Here is a 20,884-nt window from a genome sequence, read left to right as displayed (position 1 = left end):
CCGAGATATGTAACAGGCTACACCATTTAGGTTTGTGTAAATACAATCTGATGTTCACACAATGGCAAAATCACCTAAGGATGCATTTCTCAGAATATATCCCCCTAATGTGCATCACTGTATTAAGGATTAAGTAGAACATGCCTACTTTAAAAATTGGAGATCAAAGCAAATATTCATTTTTATCTAAACTGTCCAGATTTTGAATTTTTCCCACATGTACATAAAAATTTACATTTGCTATAGAAGTAGTTTCTAAAAGCAAAGGAACTCATATTTTCTCAATTGTAAGCTGACATCTGAAGACTTACGAAGTCACACGTTTTTAAAGTTTACATATACAACAAAATAGAGGCAACAAGTAAAACATTTAATGAATTATTATAACCCCAACACGTTTGCTACTGTATTTAAAAGCATTTATTTAAAATATGTCAACCTCCTTCCAAAAGACGGAAGACACATGAGCCCATTTCTTATATCATGAGGTATAAGGTAACAACAACGAAAATCCTAAATGCAAAAGGACCATCAGTTGCCTAAATATAAAATTGAACTTTGGCAAAGATATAAGTGTTATACAGAATAACAGCCAATAAAGAAATACATTAGTTTACACCATTTCCCCATATCATGGCCCTGTCCCCCTGCATTCTTCCCTTTGGAAGGGTGAGTTACAACCCTGTCCCAGATGATTCAGAATTTTAAATACGTGGTCTGCTGTTTAACCTCTATTTTTCCTCAAACCTCAGTACTACAGCTATACAAATTACACTTCTAAAATATTTGAAACAGATATTGAATTTATTGGTTGGCTATGAGTAGGAAAATACATCGGTAAAGAAAAAAGACCCTGTATATAAATATAATACTAGCTAGTTACAATTTGACCAAGAAGGTTCCACTGAAAAGAACAGTACAAGCCCTTGTTACCGCCAGTCCATATGGTATATTCAGTTTCCCACCACCCTCATCAAAGAGCTGCCTGGGCGAATGGGACATTCTTTGAGCTTATAGTGCAGATAATGTGCTGGGTTTTGTTACATGAATGGTAAACAAGAGTTAGTCCAGTGCATTACACAATATAATGTACTGTGAATAAAGACTAGATACTTTATTTTAGACACTACTTCAACATACCAGTTACTAAAATTTATGTAACCAAAAAGAAGAGCAAAGTGAACATCTTAAAATACTGTTTATGAATGGTGAAGAACATCTGCTAAAGGAGTTCTTGGAATTATCTGCAACATTTGTACTGGATATTCTGATAGCTTTATTAAAAAAACAATGCTGTAATTGTTTTGCCTAGCTTGGTTTTAGTCCTTATACATGACCCCAAAACCTTAGAAGTCAGTATGGAAACTAGTTCCATAAATTTAAATAGTACAAAGTGAAACTCTAAAACTTGAATGTTATTATTGAGAACCTGAATCTCAAAAGAGCTTTGAAATTTTAATTTAAACATTTAGAAGTGCATTCCATCCAATTTAATAACGTCCCTAAGTTTGAAAGTGCTAATAACCCCAAGTAAGTTTTCCTGGTTGTCACTAAATCATATTAAAAAAACACACACACACAAAAAAACCCCACATTTTTGGAGATGTTCTCTGCCTATCTTTGGGACTATTAAAGTTGCACTCAACAATTCATTTCTACAACTTTAGCTTAAATTATGCCATAAATTAATTTAAATTCTCAAAGTATAAATAATTACCATTAATATGGTGAAGCTGTACTTCAAGAGATTTGCAACAAGGACTTGAGTGCCTCCAAACTTCTGATCTTTAAAACAGAAAACATGTCCTAAATTTTTTGTAAAACATTTCTAAAATGGATTTATCCAGCAAAAACACTGAAATTACATTATGGCAACACATTAAATATATTTGTTACAGAATTTTTGAAAAAAAAATCTACACCATGAAAACATACTAGTTTTTATTGCATTTTAGGGAGTATAGATTATTGAAAATTATTTAGGACACAGAAAATGCCTAAAACATGAAACCTTTCTTAACAAAAGCATCATTGTCTATTTCGGTGTGACTGTTTATTCCCTACAGACCCCAAATATTTCTTCCTCTTTTGAAGGTTACAGTTGTAAATCTACACTCTTGGTTCAATTTATCACTGTCCAAATAAGGTGGAGAAGCTGTTCAAACTGATCCACAGAATGCAGTATGCCTGGAAGAGGCAAAACAAGTATTTTCAAGACATAACAGGCCATTATATCTTAATATGCTGCCCCAAATTCAAATATATTGTAGACAGTAACAAATACAGATGAATACATTTTGTGTAAAGCTCAAACCTTTAGCATCTAACAAGGGCACTCTAGTTCCAGCATCTATGAAAAGATGACGTCCTCCGTTAACAAACACAAAATGAGTAAGTGCTCCTCCTCTCCCGCTTCCGTAAAGCTCTCTGGACCTGTGATTACATAATGCAGATCGTAGGAAAAGCTGCTTCCTCAGCCTCATTAGTCCAACCAGCTCCAGCTCACCTTAACTGGAAATTGTCATGATGCACATTACCAACACAGTGTTCAGGAAAAATGAGTAAACATACCTTTTATTCACACTCTACAAAAAAACCAATAACAAAACCCCATACAAAGTTATGCACTGGTTCTACATCAATACGAGCTTTCCAATGTTCTGATTATAAACTGGATGTGTTTGGTGTCAGCACAACTTAAACAAAAAGCAAAAAACAAAACCAAAACATCACAATGAAATCCTAGAAAAAACAAAAAACGAAAAACCCTCAAAGGAAAAAAACAGGTCCAAGACAAAGATTCAACATCAAAACCTTTTGGAGAATTTTCTAAAAGGAAAAAAAAAAAAAAAAAATCAATCATTTCCCAAACAACTCATTCTCTATATAAAAATTGTTAGTAACAGTCAATATTTTTTTTTCCTAATGCTCACATGGCGTCCTTTTGCTCCCCTGCCTGCAGTTGAAACAAAAGCAGTTTGACCAAACTCCCTCGGAATTCATTTGACTTTTGAGAGAAGAATTAATAAATGAGAACAGACCATGTACATGTTCACTTTGCAAAGTTAAAGCTGGTTTTCATCTCTATTCTACTAATGGCACTACGGGCAAAATAGAGCGTGTGATGTAACTTTTATCTTGGTTGACACACTAAAATGACTTAGTCATTTAAAAAATGATCTGAAGAATTGTCTTAGGGACCTGTTTTGAAAATACATCTAATTCATACTGCTTTATAAATGGAAAATTACTTCTTCTTAAAAAAGGATTAAAAAAAAAATAACAAAAAGACTAAGGAATACACGGACAACAAAAAGAATTCACATGATAGTAGTATTCCGGGTGACAAGCAGCACACTGCAATGACACCGAGAAGCAGTGCTTGGATCTGGTGAGCAAAGATCCAGGGACTCACCCTATAACATGTTCCAAAATGTGATATTCAATGCTTCACAATGGGAAAAAGCCACAGCTCATACAAAAGCATTTTCATAAAATTCTCACAAATGTTAAACAGTATTTTAAAAATATAAAAGAGGATGCACAGATTTTCTCTGCATGCACAGGCAGTGCTTGGTGAGAACAAATTTAGGCAGGCACAGTGGAGATTGGACAGGAAGTGTCTCAAAAAAGAGTTAAGAAGCTGTACCTAAGCAGCTGTAGTTTTTTAACTTAAAAAAGTTAGATTTAAAAATATCAGAATGTACATATATCAACCATTACATTCAGTCCATAAATGTCTACAGATCATCACTGTTCAGCTTATCTGTCCTGGTAGATAGTTTTCATAAAAATTCATGACTAAGTTGCCTCTGGTCTGAAAACATCCTAAGGTTTAAGCAGATTTGTATGTAAAGAACCATGTTCTCAATTTAAAAATAAAGTAGTACAAAAGGGCTAACAAAACCCTAAGAGTGCAAACCACGAGCAGAGAAAGTCTGTTGCAGCTTCTTTTACAAGCTGGCCTTTGTAACACATGAAACAGGTTCTTTTTCTTTAAAAAAAATTTAGCCTTAGTTTACAATACAATCATTTCCAAATGATTTTTTTTTTTAGTACAAAATTTCATAAATCAGGTCTTCTGTGGATCATATACAATCATAAAGGCTAAATTCAGATTCTATATTTTACAAACAAGTCTGAAAAAGGAGGGAGTAAAGTATGGAAGAATGGTCTCTGGATGTTACTACTGGCCTCAAAAAAGTAGTGCTACAGATTTCTGTGCAAAGAGAATATGCTGTTCAAACATTTTCCTATTTCAAGGCATGAAAATATTATATTGGATAGAAGAAATAGGAAAATTTCTTATAACAAATTAAAGATAGGTGCAAACACACCAATCCCTGTCTAGCAGTATAAAGCATATTGGGCTCAGAATTTGTCTGTTGTTAGCACCTGGCTTTCATACTATATCCTTATCAAATAATCAGATTGAAAATCCAAATCATTCTTAAGCAAACAAAAATCCTCAGTGGCCATACCTCACTCCCCTATGTTCAGATTTTCACAAGTTTACAAGTGAATCAAGGCTGTCCTCTGAAGGTGCTTGACTACCTCCTGCCAGGAAGGTGGATGCCGTTGACTTGGGGCAGGAAAGGCAGTAAGAGCTCCAGTTGTGCAAAAAGTGAGAAGTGGTCAGAGGGAATGAGGGGGTGCGGGCAGCCACTGATGTTATTCTCAACCAGCCAGTGGTGGTCCAGAGGGCCCAGGATGCCTAAGGTGTTCAGCTGAGGTTTAGAATAGAAAATGTAGTCGATTATACCCTGAAAAACAACAGAAAAAAAGATAAGCAACACATAAGACAACACTAAAATCCTGAGTGCTTTCAAGACATGTCTTTACTGTCATGTTTGGTGAACAGAACAAAACAAGTGAAACTTACTAGCTTATAGGATGAGGTGTGTACTACATATACCAAATGGTTCCCTTGCAAAATGTCAAATCGAGCCAGAATGAAGCATTCTTCTTATCTGGACCTTTAATAAGACCTAAAAGACCCTTCAGGATGCAGCCTCTGCTTCTCTTTCCTAGACTAATTTGTGCCACTTTCCCTGCTGCCACACTAGCCTTTGGAGTTAGAAAGGGGTGAGGATGGGAGGGGAACCTATAGGTACCAAGTTCTTTCCTGCCCCAGGACACACACACACACCCCACATGTGCTCCACCCAGCTCTTTCCTGCCCCAGGACAGACACACACACACTCTCTCTCTCTCCCCCGCCGCCATTCTGCCTGGAACACTTTCTTCTACTTGTTATGAGGTCAATTCCTTCTTAATCTTTCAATGTCAAGTTCAACTGCTTTCCAAAGACCTTCCTGAGTCCTGCTCCTACCTACTTAGCCACCCTACCTCCCACCACTGATTCACTTCCCTTGCTAATGGCCATCTCAAGGTGTAATTATCTATTCATTTGTGTGGTTGAGACTTGTCTCTCATCACACCTCAGTTCCACGAGGGCAGGACTGTCTCTACCTGACCCCCTTTTCTCTCAGCAGCACCCCGCCATGGCATCTAATAAACTGTTCCCATCTGATGGTTCTGCTCCTCTCCTCGACATGCTCTTGGCCAAATGTCCTGAAGGACTATCAAGTATCTTCTTCCTGCCTCTGTATCAGCAACAGAAAGAGAAAGAAAACCCTAAGCTTTCCCACCCTCTGGTTACTACCCATGCCTTCTCTTCAATGTCTCCTGAAGAATCTGAAAGGAAGGGGCACTTGAGGATAAACAGGGGTTTACTTTCTATGCTCTAAGGTGCAAGAGCTCCTGAGATACTGTCTAAACTCTTATTTACACTCTGACAATCTAATCTAAATGACTACTTTTCCAGCAGCTTAGAAACAGAAAGCTGGGAGTTGAGAAAGCAGAAATGCAACAAGTAGTTTAAAAGGCAGCTGAGTCAGATGCGGTAGCTCCCGTCTATAATCCCAGCACTTTGGGAGGCTAAGGCAGGAGGATTGCTTGAGGCCAGGGGTTCAAGATCAGGCTGGGCAATATAGCAAGACCCTGTCTTTACAAAAAATTACCCCAAAAAAATGATTTGGGTATGGTGGCGCACACCTGTAGTCCTAGTTAGTGGGGAAGCTGAGGCAAGAGGGTTGCCTGAGCCCAGGAGTTCGAGGCTGCAGTGTGTTATCATCACATTACTGTACTTCAGCCTAGGCAACAGAGTGAGACATCTCTTTTCAGAAGAAGGACAGCTGAACACAAGAAAGTGACAGCCCTGAACAATCGCTAATGTTAAAAGTGATGATAGTCTGATCAGGGGCGGTGGCTCACGCCTGTAATCTCAGCACTTTGGGAGACTAAGATGGGTGGATCGCATGAGGCCAGGAGTTCGAGACCAGCCTGGCCAACATGGTGAAACTCCGTCTCTACTAAAAACACAAAAATTAGCCAGGTGTGGTGGCAGGCGCCTGTAATCTCAGCTACTTGGGAGGCTGAGGTATAATAATCACTTGAACCTGGGTGGAGGTTGCACTGAGCTGAGATCGTGCCACTGCACTCCAGCCTGGGCAACAGAGTAAGATTCTCTGGGGGGTAAAAAAAGATGTATCTTAGAAACACTTATAAATGGCTAACATAAACCACATTTTGGCACGCAAGAGTTTAGTTTCAATTAAAATGTTAAGAGACGGAACGTCTTACCCCAAATGTCACCCAAATTAGTTACTATGGTGCTGTATATCTAGCTTTTAGTAAGGAGAATATAAGAAACATAACTGCGGCCGGGCGTGGTGGCTCACGCCTGTAATCCCAGCACTTTGGGAGGTCGAGACAGGCGGATCACGAGGTCAGGAGATTGAGACCATCCTGGCTAACACGGTGAAATCCCGTCTCTACTAAAAAATACAAAAAAGTAGCCGGGCAAGGTGGCAGGCGCCCGTAGTTCCAGCTACTCGGGAGGCTGAGGCAGGAGAATGGCATGAACCCGGGAGGCGGAGCTTGCAGTAAGCTGAGATCCGGCCACTGCACCCCAGCCTGGGCGACAGAGCAAGACTCCGTCTCAAAAAAACCAAAAACATAATTGTCCCCAAAAGGTGAAAAAGTCAACTCAGGAATTTTACAGATTATTTCATCTGACTTCTTATCCTGAAAAATATTAGAATAAATATCTACAAAGTAAGGATACAACAGCAATCACGTGGACTTCTAAAGAAGGTAATAAAAGAATATTACTGGCTGAGCACAGTGGTTCATGCCTGTAATCCCAGCACGCTGGGAGGCTGATGTGCAAGAATCATTTCAGGCCAGGAGTTCAAGACCAGCCTGGGCATAGTGAGACCCCCATCTCTACAAAAAACACAAGAATTAGCCAGGCATGGTAGTAGGCGCCTGTAGTCCCAGCTACTAGTGAGGCCGAGGTGAGAGGATCATTGGAGTCCACATGGTTGAAGCTGCAGTGAGCCATCATTATACCACTGCACTCCAGCCTGGGTAACAGAGTGAGACCTTGTCTCAAACCAAAAACAAAGAATATTGCTGTCAATCAATTCAAGATTGCTTCATTCCAGTCTGAACACACATCCACATTTTTAAAGACATAATGATGCATCAGAAGACTTGCCAGTAAAACAGAGGTTTAAAAAACTTATCAGTCTCAAGACACACCTTGAAATCAAACGTGTAATTTGTGTAAGGCATCAGGCCACTCTCATAGGCACTCTTTAACTTGAAACCATGAGTGATCCTTCCATTGGTGGTTCCATTCTTCCCGTGACAGCTGAAGTTGGTAAGACTTTCATTATACCTCAACTCCTTAAAGTCTTTGTGATTTGTTTCTACTCCACCCGTGCTCAAATATTCTACAACACCTACAATGAAGACAAATTTTTTTACTGTCAAATATAATATAAACAAAAAGTAATTTTAAAAGATCATGCAATAGTAAAAAGTTTTAAACTACATATTCCCACGTTCCAAAATGTTTCCTTTTACATTTGCCAGGACTTGTCCAAATCTATTTTTACACAGCTGTAATCACAGAATACTGAATAGTTTATACTTTGCTTTATGAACATGTGTCTTCCCAATTATCATTCTTTAATGCACAATGCAACTGGGCTGGTGGATAATATTTATGGTTACTTATTTTGTAAAACGCAGGTAGTTTCCACTTTTTACAAAGAATTAAAGATAACACCACAATCAACATCTTAGTATGCAGACTTCCTGCTTATGCTCAATTATTTACTTGGTATAAAATCCCAAGATTAGGACTGAAGGTGCCATTTTACGATACTGCCAGCTATGGAACAGAATACCACCAGCTAGTTACAGAGCAAGCGTCCACATCCCTAGTCAAGTACTTTCCCAATTTACTAAGCATAGATGGGCTCTGAAAATAAACTTCCATTTGCATTTTATTCACAAATTAGCAAGGCTGGACATTTTCTGACCTGCCTGCTATTACAATATCGTATTTCTCAATGCTGAAATGGGTCTTGGGTATTAATGTGTGACTAGATTTTCTCTTTACCCCTCAGATACTTTGTAGCTACACAGAAAGTAGAAAGCATGTAGAGAAATTGTCAGAGACTACTACTCAACTGCTTCAGCAGCAGTAATCCCCTACCTGATGAAATGAAATAATTACAGATTTTAGATAGCTTTGATTTTCCCTGAAATCGAATTTTTTTTTTTTTGAAACGGAGTCTCGCTCTGTCTCCCAGGCTGGAGTGCAGTGGCGTGATCTTGGCTCACTGCAAGCTCCGCCTCCCAGGTTCATGCCATTCTCCTGCCTCAGCCTCCCGAGCAGCTGGGACTACAGGCGCCGCCACCTCGCCTGGCTAATTTTTTGTATTTTTAGTAGAGACGGGGTTTCATTGTGTTAGCCAGGATGGTCTCGATCTTCTGACCTCGTGATCCGCCCGTCTCGGCCTCCCAAAGTGCTGGGATTACAGGCGTGAGCCACCGCGCCCGGCCTGAAATCGAATTTTAACTCAGTTTCTTTCTTTCTTTTCTTCTTTTTTTTTGGAGACAGTCTCACTGTCACCCAGGCTGGAGTGCAGTGGGACAATCTTGGCTCACTGCAACTTCTGCCTCTGGGGTTCCAGTCATTCTTGTGCCTCAACCTTCGGGTAGCTGGGATTACAGGCCTGCACCACCACGCCTGCCTAATTTTTGTATTTCCAGCAGAGACGGGGTTTCACCATGTTGGCCAGCCTGGTCTTGAACTGCTGGCCTCAAGTGATCCGCCCACCTCGGCTCCCCAACGTGCTGGGGTTTTCTTTCTTCCTAACGGCTCTATCTATTGTGATGTCAATAATGTGTTTCCCAATGCGCATGTGTGTGTGTTCACGCATACACTCAAGTCCAAGGAGAAGTATTCCTGTGTGTACAAGTGAGTGGAAACACGAAAAGGAAGAAACAGTTTGTTATTACAAGGGCTACTGTTTATTGCATACTATCTATGGAAAGAGCATTCCAGATCAGGCTTTCCGTATTCTACATTTTAATAATCAAGATCCTTGCTCTTTGTTAAAATCGCTTGGCCGGGCGCGGTGGCTCAAGCCTGTAATCCCAGCACTTTGGGAGGCCGAGGCGGGTGGATCACGAGGTCAGGAGATCGAGACCATCCTGGCTAACACCGTGAAACCCCGTCTCTACTAAAAATACAAAAAACTAGCCGGGCGCGGTGGCGGGCGCCTGTAGTCCCAGCTACTCGGAGGCTGAGGCAGGAGAATGGCATGAACCCGGGAGGCGGAGCTTGCAGTGAGCCGAGATCGCACCACTGCACTCCAGCCTGGGTGACACAGCGAGACTCCGTCTCAAAAAAAAAAAAAAAAAAAAAAAAAAAAAATCGCTTGACTGATGTGTGTGTAAATAAAGGAGCTCAATTTCTACTTGAGGTGTATTTTTCTAATCAAGTTACAAATACGTGCAAAATTGAGATTCCATAATTTTAACTCAAATTTAAACTATGATTATATTACCAGATGCTGGAATCCCAAAGGGGTTGTCTCAATAACCATAATTATCTCTGACTTGGGGGTAATAAAACGGAACTACATACGTTCTTTAAAGAGTTATTTCACGTTATTGGTTATGTGTTTATTCAAAATGATTAACATCCTTCTCCTCAAGCTTCCACAATATCGTTTCATCTTCAAAATGGCCCCTCCACCCCAACGTGACGTTTAAAACCTGCTCATAGCTGCCATTACAAACTGAATTTTTATTTGGACTTAATTTGGAATGATCAGAAACAAAACATTACTAAATCATTTTATGTCAAAAAATATTCTACATAAAATCACATTATTTTCTTACCAGAGTCTGGCAAAGAATTAAGATCTGCACATAACACAAGTGGAATAGTTCCAAACTCTCCCAAAACACTGGATTTGAGGTTGCGAGAGGCTTTATCAATAATGTTCTTCACTTCTGAGAGGAACATCATAGTCTGCACCAACTTCACATCAGAGTACTCAGGGTCCCAATGCATGTGCGCATTGGCCACGAGAATGAGCTGTTTTTCTGTTCCAAGATGTGGCTTTCCAGCTACATTAGATAAAAACGAAACAAAGAAAGAGACAAAACCCACCCATCAGCCCATATATTCTTCAGCGTCTGAAAGCATATAATCTCTCAGAGTCCCAGAATAGAAAAGACACCTAAAATTTCCATCGGATGACTGAACGTGCCCTACAACAAATCTGAGAAATACACGCCTAAACCTGGGTTGATGCTTCCAGCACAGAGCATTCACTACTTGTGCAAAAACAGCCCTATTTGGGACAGCTTGATTTTTAAAATTCTGTCTCCTTGAAACTTTTGGTCTTAGTTTGGATGTCCTAAATCAAGCCTCACAAAATTACATCTAAACCCGCTTTCTTAGATGTAAGTCCTATTTCCATTTTTTCTATACTTCACATTAAATATCTCCAGTTCCAACTGTTCCTCAAGGGACACAAGTTTCAGCTCCCAGCATAATGGTCACTTGAAATATACTTTCAATTTGAAGTGGTCCATTTATCCCAAACTCAAGACCTTTAAAATAATTATTTTATTTTATATTTTTCTTTATTTATTTTTTTGAGAAGCAGTCTCACTCTGTCACCCAGGCTGGAGTGCAGTGGGGCAATCTCAGCTCACTGCAACCTCTGCCTCCCAGGTTCAAGCAATTCTCTCCCTCAGCCTCCCAAGTAGCTGGGATTACAGGCGCCTACCACCACAGCCAGCTAATAAAATGATTATTTTAAACAGATCAGGAAAAGAAGTCAGCTTACAGGACATCCTTGCTGCCAAAAAATTATAAACGTGTATGGAGTTCTTACCCCTGAGCAGTTATTTTAATTTATATTTACTTCAACATTTCTTTTTTATATGAAAAATTCTTAAGCACACAAAAAAAATGTTTCTTAATGCTTTTCAAGGCTTCTAATACTTTAACGGGCAATGCTTTCTCATGTTGTTTTGTGGTAGAGAAAAAGAGATACATTTCAGGAAAGACAACTTCTCACTGAGTTTCTTCAGGTGTTAGACAAGACCATGAATACACAATGAAATTTCTGTTTTCTACTCTTTTGAAGATTTCTAGTCAGAGCTAGTCAATTTTACAGGAAGTGAAGGGCACTCACACGGCATTTCAATCGATTCCTTCCGAAGTTCTAGCAGTACTGCAACCCCAATGTTATCTTTTGTCATGACTCTGTTCAGCATAGCTTCAGACCCCTCAGAATTTGCCATGGCTAGCTGATTAAATTCAACAGTGTGTTTCTGAACCAAAGTAAATCTAAAACAAAAACAACACACAACACACACAGAGTTGGGAATACCAAGAGGTTAGCTTTGTGGGAAATGTAGTTTTCCCAAACTTCCTTCACAGATACGATGGCACTTAAATTACATTATGGAAAATCCTCCACGGTTAGCACCAAGGTTCCCACATCCATTTAAAGTTGCTCTCAGTCTGTTATTGATACAAATAACAACTTGAAATACTTTTACAACTGAAGAAAATGTAGTAATCTTCTGTTTAGGTTTTATGTTGGAATATTCTACCTTGTAATTTTTTAAACAATTCTTTTCTTAAGTATGGGTTTAAGAATCCCTGTACCGTCCTAGAGGGAATTTTAAGTACCTGGTATTTCAATTAACAATTGGAGTTAAACCCTAGTAAACACCTGAAGAAACAGCAGTACTTTAAGCATGTCTCCAAAACAAGGTTATTTCTGATGATTAAAAACAAACAAACAATCCCCTAGGTCAAACAGTATTATTTTCTTGAGTAATAACATAGTGCCTCATTCTCTCATTTGCCAATTCATTTCCACACCCTTGGCCCCCACCCTGCAAATACTGAGAAAATGTTCTTTTTCAAAAATAAGATGACTTACTTTTCTGTCTTGAAGAATATTGCACAGCCATCAACATGTTTCCTTTCTTGTTCTGACATTGTCCTAGCTCTAGACTTAGGACTGAAGAATCCATTATAGCCACGTTCTTTCAGTTCTACCAGAAAAAAACTGTAATACTGTTCCGTTTCAACCTCCTGAAAAATTGTAAACAGCACAGTCATTTCATAAGAAAAAAATTAGTCTGCATATTAACTTTCATGTACAGTTTGAGAGCTTGAAATAATTTCAAAGGACTCGTCTGAAGATTAAAGAATGTAACATCTTTTCACACCAGGCTTGGTGGCTCATGTCTGTAATCCCAGCACTTTGGGAGGCTGAGGCGGGCGGATCACTTGAGGCCAGGAGTTCCAGAACAAGACTGGCCAACATGGCGAAACCCCATCTCTGCTAAAAATATAAAAATTAGCCAGGCGTGGTGGTGCATGCCTGTAATCCCAGCTACTAGGGAGGCTGAGAATTACTTGAACCCAGGAGGCGGAGGTTGCAGTGAGCTGAGATCATGCCACTCCACTCCAGCCTGGGGGACAGAGCAAGAACCTGTCTCCCCAACCAAAAAAGAAAAAGAAAAAGAAAAAAAAAAAAAAGGTAACATCTTTTCAACGCTCTTTATCTGAAACCAACTGGAACACCTACTTGTCATTTTACAGGTACCAGGTGCCAAGGACAATTCATTGTTATTTAGGAACAATGAATGAAAGACACATACTTCTATGCATGTATATTTCCTTATGTCTTAGAACTGATGTGGAACAAGAATCACAGAGGTGGAAGAACTTTACAAATCATAACTTCAGACCCGTGGGGAGAAAGTAACATGTCCAAGATCACGCAAGTGACTATGACAGCTGGACTGGGAACCCAAAATGATCGTGCACCAGGTCAGTCCTTTTTACACGGTGCCTTAATTGTTCTAGTAACATGGTCAGCAATGCAAAGTTATAGCTTGACCATGCCAGAACTTCAGTAACTTTGCCACCCAATTCAAAAATAGTGCAGGGACACTGGAGGAAGGAGGAAGGAGGAAGGTGAGTATTTAGCGGTCATGGCAAATGCATAAAACCCAGCTTAGCTCATTTGCTTATTTTGCAACACAGCACTGCAAAGCAAGGCAGGCAGTACTCCCAGCATTCACTGATAACAGCAAAAAGCAGTACTTGAAGAACTACCGAAGCTGAAACTTCAAATGTGTCAGCGTAATGTATTCCTAGTTTGCTCCTTGCTTTATCAATGCTAGGTCGACTCTCTTCTGACTTACCTGAAGACTTACGATATCAGCATTGCAGCTCAAGATTTCTTGAATAATGGCCTTTTTCCTGTAGTCCCAGTTTAGTGCCCATGATGGACAGTAGCCGTATAACTGCCGGGTCGCATATTTATCACAAAGAACATTATAGCACATGACAGAAAACAAGGCTGTAGGAAAGATAACTTTACTTATTCACACACGTGGCAGAAAAAAAATATATAATTAATTTCAGTAATGGTTTTCACTTAAATGTTAAGTTTGACTGTATTCATTCAATCTATAGTCACTGAAAAGCTACCATATGCCACACATGGGGGATAAATAAAAGACGGGTATCACAAGCAGGACAGATAAGTGAACAAGTTAGAATACAATGTACTACCTGCTACAGAGGCAGGCACAGAGGTTTGGAAGTAAAAAGTCTAAGCTTGTGAGCCCTTCGGTCTCTGAGTCTAACATTCCTCATTTTTATACTCCTACCATGCTACCAATTGTTCATGTATGACATGGAAACTGGATAGGTAGTCCTAAATAGGCATGCCTCATTTTCTTCTACAGCACAACTATTATTATTTCATGCAAAATGAAAACGGTACCATAGACCAAATTTTGTTACACGCGCCATGAAAGCTCCCAAACTATTTTCATACAATTTAGGTTAAAAGGAGATGAGCAGTCATTAGTTCCACTTTCCTCTTAAGTAAGGGTTTAGCTCTCTTATAACTTGGTAGTGTCAAATCCATTTGGAACATGCTAGGATTTGGAAACTTCTAACAGAGCAAGATTTGGGTGTATTCATTTTAAGTGAATTTCATCAGTACATTACAGAAGGGTTTCTCAACAAGAGTGGCACTACTGACATTTAGGTGAAGTCTGTTGCGGGGGCCTGTGCCATGTACTACAGAATGCTGAGCAGCATCCCTGGCCTCCATCCACTAGATGCCAGCAGCACTTCTCCCCGGTTATGACCATCAAAGTTGTCTCCAGACATTGCCAAATGCCCTCTGGGGGATAAACGGCCCATTTGAAAAGCACTGCTTTATAGTACACTTTCTATATAGCACAATGTAATATACATAGAGGTCATGTGAGCAAGAATTCTTTTTCATTACCTCTCAAACCAAATCAACCTTAAACATTCTATCTTAATGCTACCTGTAATCTAAGCATGCCGACAATACTGTTAGGCTTATAATAGAGACTGAGCAAAAATAACAGTTAAAAAATAAAAGACTACCAACCAGTTGGCCTTGTTCTATCTGGTTCTTGTAACATAATCCAAGACCTTGGAGGTGGTTGTTCTGTTGTAACTAGTTGAATAGAAAATACAGAATTAAGCAATATTCTTACACATCTTCCTAATAAAAAGGTTTAAACAAATAACCACTTACTTCTTTTTGCAGTACCTGACAAATTATCAAGCAAATAGTTCAGCAGCCGTCTTGTTCCATCTGGTTCCTGATAAAGGTTCAATATATCCTGGGTAAGGGGATTTCCTGGAAATAATTTTAAAAAAGTAAAATGAAACTAAGCACTAAAATGTTTCAAAATTTCATTATGTACCAAAATTATCAGATCATCTATAACAATGTTATAGTTACTAGTAAGATGTCAAACTACAGAAAATGTTTTTTCAGTTTTTGATATAAGAGTAAAAATGATTCATACCATGTTCTACATACACATTCAAAACATAATATTAATGGGCTGATGTCAATCAGAAATGCTCTAGCAGTGCTCTGTATCTGACCTGCCTTGCCAACATTTTCAATAACACAGACGGTTATAACAAACAAGAGCGAGTAAAACAGGAACAGGGCAGCCAGGTGACTGGGGGAGTGGGTGGGCAGAGGAAACAGTGAAGGGAAGGATGAAAGCCAGCGTAATGCATCAGAGAATCAAAACTCTACAATGTCACAAAGCTAACAACAAAACATCCTAATGACAAATATACACTTGCACTTAGATCTTTTAAAGTCATACTGAATAAAGCAACAACATGGGGCTGACTTGGCTTAAGAATTAACTCACTAAGGAGCGGGAAAAAAATCCCAGGGCCATGAGCCATCTGTAAATTCAATAACTGCTTTGTACCAAAATGAGAGCAAATACAATGATTTACATATACCTACAAGAGCCTCAAATCCTCTCAGAAGGGTTTCTTATGCAAATGAGAAACAAAAGTACAAATAACAACAGTACAGTGCAGGGTTTCATGGAGCAAAGTTCCTATCCATTCTACACAAGCGTTGTGTATTATTCTGGATGCCACAGCGCCATTTTAAGAAAACCAGACAAATTCTGCAGTTTGAAGGCGGCAGATAAAATGGTCAAAGATCTTAACCATACCAAATGAAGACAAACTAAAGGATATGGTAGATAAGAATGATCACAACCTAAAGGAAGTGTTTTTTCCTATTCTCTCATAAAAGATTGGACTCAAAGAGCAGAAGGAAGACTGAGAGAGAAGATCTAACAGGAAAGGCCAAGGCAGAATAGAAGAGGTTGGCAAACACTGTTAGCTATTTGAAACGCCCTGTGCTGTGAGGCAGTGGAGTATCCTTCAAAGAAGCTGAGTTGCATGGATGGGAAAAATGGCAAAGTTCATTTACCTTTAAGATCTCTTTCAGTTTGAAAATTCTAGGATTCTAAGAATTATAAAAAGTAAAAATGTGCTGCTCTAAGTGCAAAGTAGGTATTTGCAGGAATACAATTACAAGAGCACCAATCTCTCACATGTGTGGTTCTTTATACCATTAGTCTTTTCATGTTTTCACTGAGTCACAATCCTGTGAGATAGGCAGCTACAACCTGAAGCTTACCAGGACCCTGTGTGAAACACATCTTGAGAAAACGAAGTCAACCGAAAACTTCTCAGTATCAGGTAAACAACTCATTCTAACCAGACCTACAGTGATGCTGGTTTTTTTTTTTTTTTTTTTTTTTGAGACGGAATCTCGCTGTGTCGCCCAGGTTGGAGTGCAGTGGTGCGATCTCGGCTCACTGCAAGCTCTGCCTCCCGGGTTCACGCCATTCTCCTGCCTCAGCCTCCGGAGTAGCTGGGAATACAGGCGACCGACACCATGTCCAGCTAATTTTTTTTTTTTTTTTTTTGTATTTTTAGTAGAGACGGGGTTTCACCGTGTTAGCCAGGACGGTGTCAACGTCCTGACCTTCTCATCTGCCCGTCTTGGCCTCCCAAAGTGCTGGGATTACAGGCGTGAGCCACCGCGCCTGGCCGATGCTGTCTTTATATTACTTTCTAGTGCAAAGAATATTGACAGGTGACTGCTTCTACCTATGTGATCCCCCTTGTAAGATCTTGCTTTATAAACTAAAAAGCATCCCCAAATACAAAGACCTACTTGACTCTAATAAATGCACATTGAAGCCCAATGGTGTGGTGGATGTCACCTACATCTGCTTGCTTTTGGGAATTTTTTTTTTTTTTTGAGACGGAGTCTCGCTCTACTACCCAGGCTGGAGGCGGCTCACTGCAAGCTCCACTTCCCAGGTTCGCGCCGTTCTCCTGCCTCAGCCTCCCGAGTAGCTGGGAGTACAGGCGCCGCCACCACGCCCGGCTAATTTTTTGTATTTTTAGTAGAGACGGGGTTTCACCATGTTAGCCAGGATGGTCTGATCTCCTGACCTCGTGATCCTCCCGCCTCGGCCTCCCAAAGTGCTGGGATTACAGGCCTGAACCACTGCGCCCGGCCGGGACTTCTTTTAAATTGAAAATTAATCTGCTCTTCACTACCTGGAAAAAGAAAACAATATACATGAATAAAGTCAACAACAATAAAATTCTGGAATTAAAACATTATACTGAGTCCTGAGAAAGAAACAAAAGTAAATGAGAAGTTAGGGTAGATGGAGTAAAAACACTTTTCCCTATTCATCCCGGTAGGTACACCTAAAAGCACTGTATATTATGTGTAAAACAAACATAAAACTCTGAAACAAGGAGAGAAGGCAGAATAGCCAGAGACTGCAGGACCTGACGAATGGCACGGGGGTGAGTTCCCGCGTTTACTTTTTGCCTCAGATATTCGAGACATGCAGCTAAGAAGTCAGTAACATGGAAACACCAGTGGGTACAGACCCAAAAAAATCCCAACAAAAGTCCAAGGACCAGGGGAAGGGCTGCCTAAAAAAACAAAAGTTTTAGAGAAGAACCACTCTACTCAAGCTTAACACTAAGGAAAAAATGTGGTCCCATCTCTACCCACACCAGCATGAGCCAAGGAGACAGCCTGGCAGGCTTCTGCTGCAAGAGAAAGAAAGGAGGTGACATGGAGCTCCCCCTCCTCCCTCTGAGGTGGGGTCAGAGGAGGCCAAGTAGAGTCAAGACTTTCACCATCTCTCTGCAATAAAGAGGACACGCCAATGCGGTGTCTGTGGAGACCGCATGAGGAGCCAAAACTACCACCTCCACCAGCAGTAACGAGGAGTCCCTACTCCCAGGTGTCAAGGAAAGCTAAGTGGGACCTGAACTTCTACCTTCACTGGCAGGAAGGAGACAATGCCCTGGTTCCCTTGCCACGGCAGTGCCAGGGAAAGAAAACCAAACTAAAGAGTTTAATGAGATCTAGAGTCTCATAATATGAGTGAGTCCAGTTTCAAATGAAAATAGCTAATCACACCAATACACCAAGATACCAAATGCAAACGATAAACAGCTTCCAACCCTGAGATGACAGAAACAGAATTACCCAACCAAGACAAAGGAATCACGACAAAAATGCTTCAGTGAGAAATTACAAACATGCTTCAAATAATAAAAAAAAACCAGGAAGACTGAGCAAAGAAAAAGAAAGTTCAGGCAAATAAAACATGTAAAACCAAATGGAAATGTTAGAATTGAAAATAAAATAAATGAAGGCTAGGCATGGTGGCTCATGCCCGTAATCTCAGCACTTTGGAGGCTGAGGCAGGAGGATCACGTGAGGCCAGGAGTTCGAGACCAGCCTTGTTAACACGGCAAAACCTCGTCTCTACAAACAAACAAACCAAACTAGCCATGCACGGTGGCGCGTGCCTGTGGCCCCAGCTGCTTGGGAGGCTGAGGTGGGAGGGCTGCTTGAGCCTGGGAGGTCAAGGCTGCAGTGAGCCAAAGACAGTGCCACTGCACTCCAGCCCAAGACCCGAGCTCCTAGTTGACTGACTGACTGATCAGAACACAGACCAACCACAATAAAAAGAACAAAGTCTCTGGGACTTGCAGGACTATAACAAAGGATCTAACATTCATGTCATCAGAGGCTTGGATGCTGAGGACACGAAGGACAGGGCTGAAAAAGTACTCAAAGAAATAATGGCTGAAGATTCTCACAATATGGCAATAAATATAAACCAACAGATTTAAGAAGCACAGTGAACCCCTAAACAGGAAAAACCCAAAGGAATCCACAGCAAGACACATCATAATTAAACTTCTGAAAACTAAAGACAAAGAAAAAACATCTTGAAAGCAGCCGGAGAACAACAACACCTTACCTGCAGGAGAAAAACAAATCTGACTGACAACAGATTTCTCATCATAAGTCATGGAGACCAGAGGAAGTAGCAAAGTATTTTTCAAGTGTTGAAAGAACTGTCAAATCCAGAATCTTATATCCAGTGAAAATATCCTTCAGGAATGAAGGGGAAATAAAGACAATCTCAGATCACAAAAAAACTAAGAATCTGTTGCCAGCAGATCTACCCAAAGGGAACCACTAAAAAAATTTCTCTAAATACAAAGGAAATGATAAAAGAAGAACTTTGGAACATTAGGAAAGAAAACAATATAGGTAAACAAAAAAACATGGGCAAATACGAGATTTCCTTAAGTTTTCTAAGTCATGTTTGACAGTTTAAAAAACTCTGGCCCAACACGGTGGCTCACACCTGTAATCCCAGCACTTTGGGAGGCCGAGGTGGGTGAATCATGAGGTCAGGAGTTCGAGACCAGCCTGACCAACATGGTGAAACCTCGTCTCTATTAAAATTGAAAAATCAGCTAGGTATGGTGGCACGTGCCTGTAATTCCAGTTACTTGGGAGGCTGAGGCAGAAGAATAGTCTGAACCCGGGAGGCAGAAGTTGCAGTGAGCTGAGATCGTGCCACTGCACTCCAGCATGGGTGACAGAGCGAGACTCCGTCTCAAAAAAAAAAAAAAAAAAAAAAAAAAAAATCATAAAACTAATGTGATTCTAAATTTATGTAAAGAAAATAAGGCCGGGCGCGGTGGCTCACGCCTGTAATCCCAGCACTTTGGGAGGCCGAGGCGGGCGGATCACAAGGTCAGGAGATCGAGACCATCCTGGCTAACATGGTGAAACCCCGTCTCTACTAAAAATAGAAAAAATTAGCCGGGCGCAGTGGCGGGCGCCTGTAGTCCCAGCTCCTCGGGAGGCTGAGGCAGGAGAATGGCGTGAACCCGGGAGGCGGAGCTTGCAGTGAGCCGAGATTGCGCCACTGCACTCCAGCCTGGGCGACAGAGCCAGACTCTGTCTCAAAAAAAAAAAAAAAGAAAATATTCTGAACTGTTATCAATGGCAGTGAATGAAAGTGAATAAAAGGATGTAAAGAGAGTTAAGGTTTGATACTTCCCTTGAACTGGTAAAATAACACCCACTTAGACTGTGGTAAGTTATACATATAGTGTGATACCTAGAGGAACCATGAAACATCTATACAAATAGACACACTCAAAAACACTACAGAAGAATCAAAATGGAATCTAAAAACTGTTTAACCCATAGGCAGGCAGAAGCAAAGAGAAAAAGACAAAAGATGAAGAAACAGAAAGCAAAAAAATAAAATGGCAGACTTACACCCTAACTTAACTAACTTTAAATGTAAATGGTCTAAATATACCAATTAAAAGACTGGTAGAATGGATTTAAAAATATGACCCAACTATATACTGTCCACAGAAACTCACTTCAAATGTAGTAAGAGAGGCAGGAAAGGAATGGTAAGAGATACATAATATAATGCAAAAGCTGATCAAAGGAAAGCAGGAGTGGTTATATTAGTACCAGATAAAGTGGACTTCAGAGGAAATAAAACTGCCAGAGACAGAAGATCCCATTATGTAATAACAAAGGGTCAATCCCTTAAGATGACACAGCAATTCTAAGTGTGCTTCCAAACAAGAGAAGTGCAAAATCTTTTATGCAAAAACTGACAGAACTGAAAGGAAAACAGAGTCTACAATTACAGTTGGAGACTTTAACACCTGTCTCTCCACAACTGACAGAACATGACAAAAACCCCACTACCATCGACCTAA

The 20,884-nt window shown here is 40.2% G+C and overlaps 1 protein-coding gene across 2 annotated transcripts in view; it reads right to left on the bottom strand.

Moving 5' to 3' along the window:
• Window positions 1-352: 352 nt before the first annotated feature.
• The window catches only part of CNOT6 (CCR4-NOT transcription complex subunit 6), an 87,078-nt gene continuing 66,546 nt past the window's right edge, over window positions 353-20,884 (bottom strand). The window contains exons 5-13 of one of the 2 annotated variants that reach the window (XM_025388576.1): window positions 15,012-15,101; window positions 14,847-14,915; window positions 13,615-13,772; window positions 12,339-12,493; window positions 11,580-11,734; window positions 10,270-10,500; window positions 7,609-7,811; window positions 4,555-4,763; window positions 353-2,187 (exon numbers count right to left, since the gene is read on the bottom strand). In XM_025388576.1, coding sequence (XP_025244361.1) covers window positions 2,160-2,187; window positions 4,555-4,763; window positions 7,609-7,811; window positions 10,270-10,500; window positions 11,580-11,734; window positions 12,339-12,493; window positions 13,615-13,772; window positions 14,847-14,915; window positions 15,012-15,101 — 1,298 coding nt within the window. In that variant the 3' untranslated portion in view covers window positions 353-2,159. Of the gene's footprint in view, window positions 4,764-7,608; window positions 7,812-10,269; window positions 10,501-11,579; window positions 11,735-12,338; window positions 12,494-13,614; window positions 13,773-14,846; window positions 14,916-15,011; window positions 15,102-20,884 lie in introns of both variants that reach the window. The other variant, XM_025388577.1, reaches the window with a different exon arrangement.

Source organism: Theropithecus gelada, chromosome 6 (genome assembly GCF_003255815.1).
Source record: "Theropithecus gelada isolate Dixy chromosome 6, Tgel_1.0, whole genome shotgun sequence".
In the NCBI taxonomy this organism is placed as follows: Eukaryota; Metazoa; Chordata; class Mammalia; order Primates; family Cercopithecidae; genus Theropithecus; species Theropithecus gelada.
The sequence above is the reverse complement of the archived record's forward strand: the minus strand, read 5'-3'. Positions and strand labels throughout refer to the sequence as shown.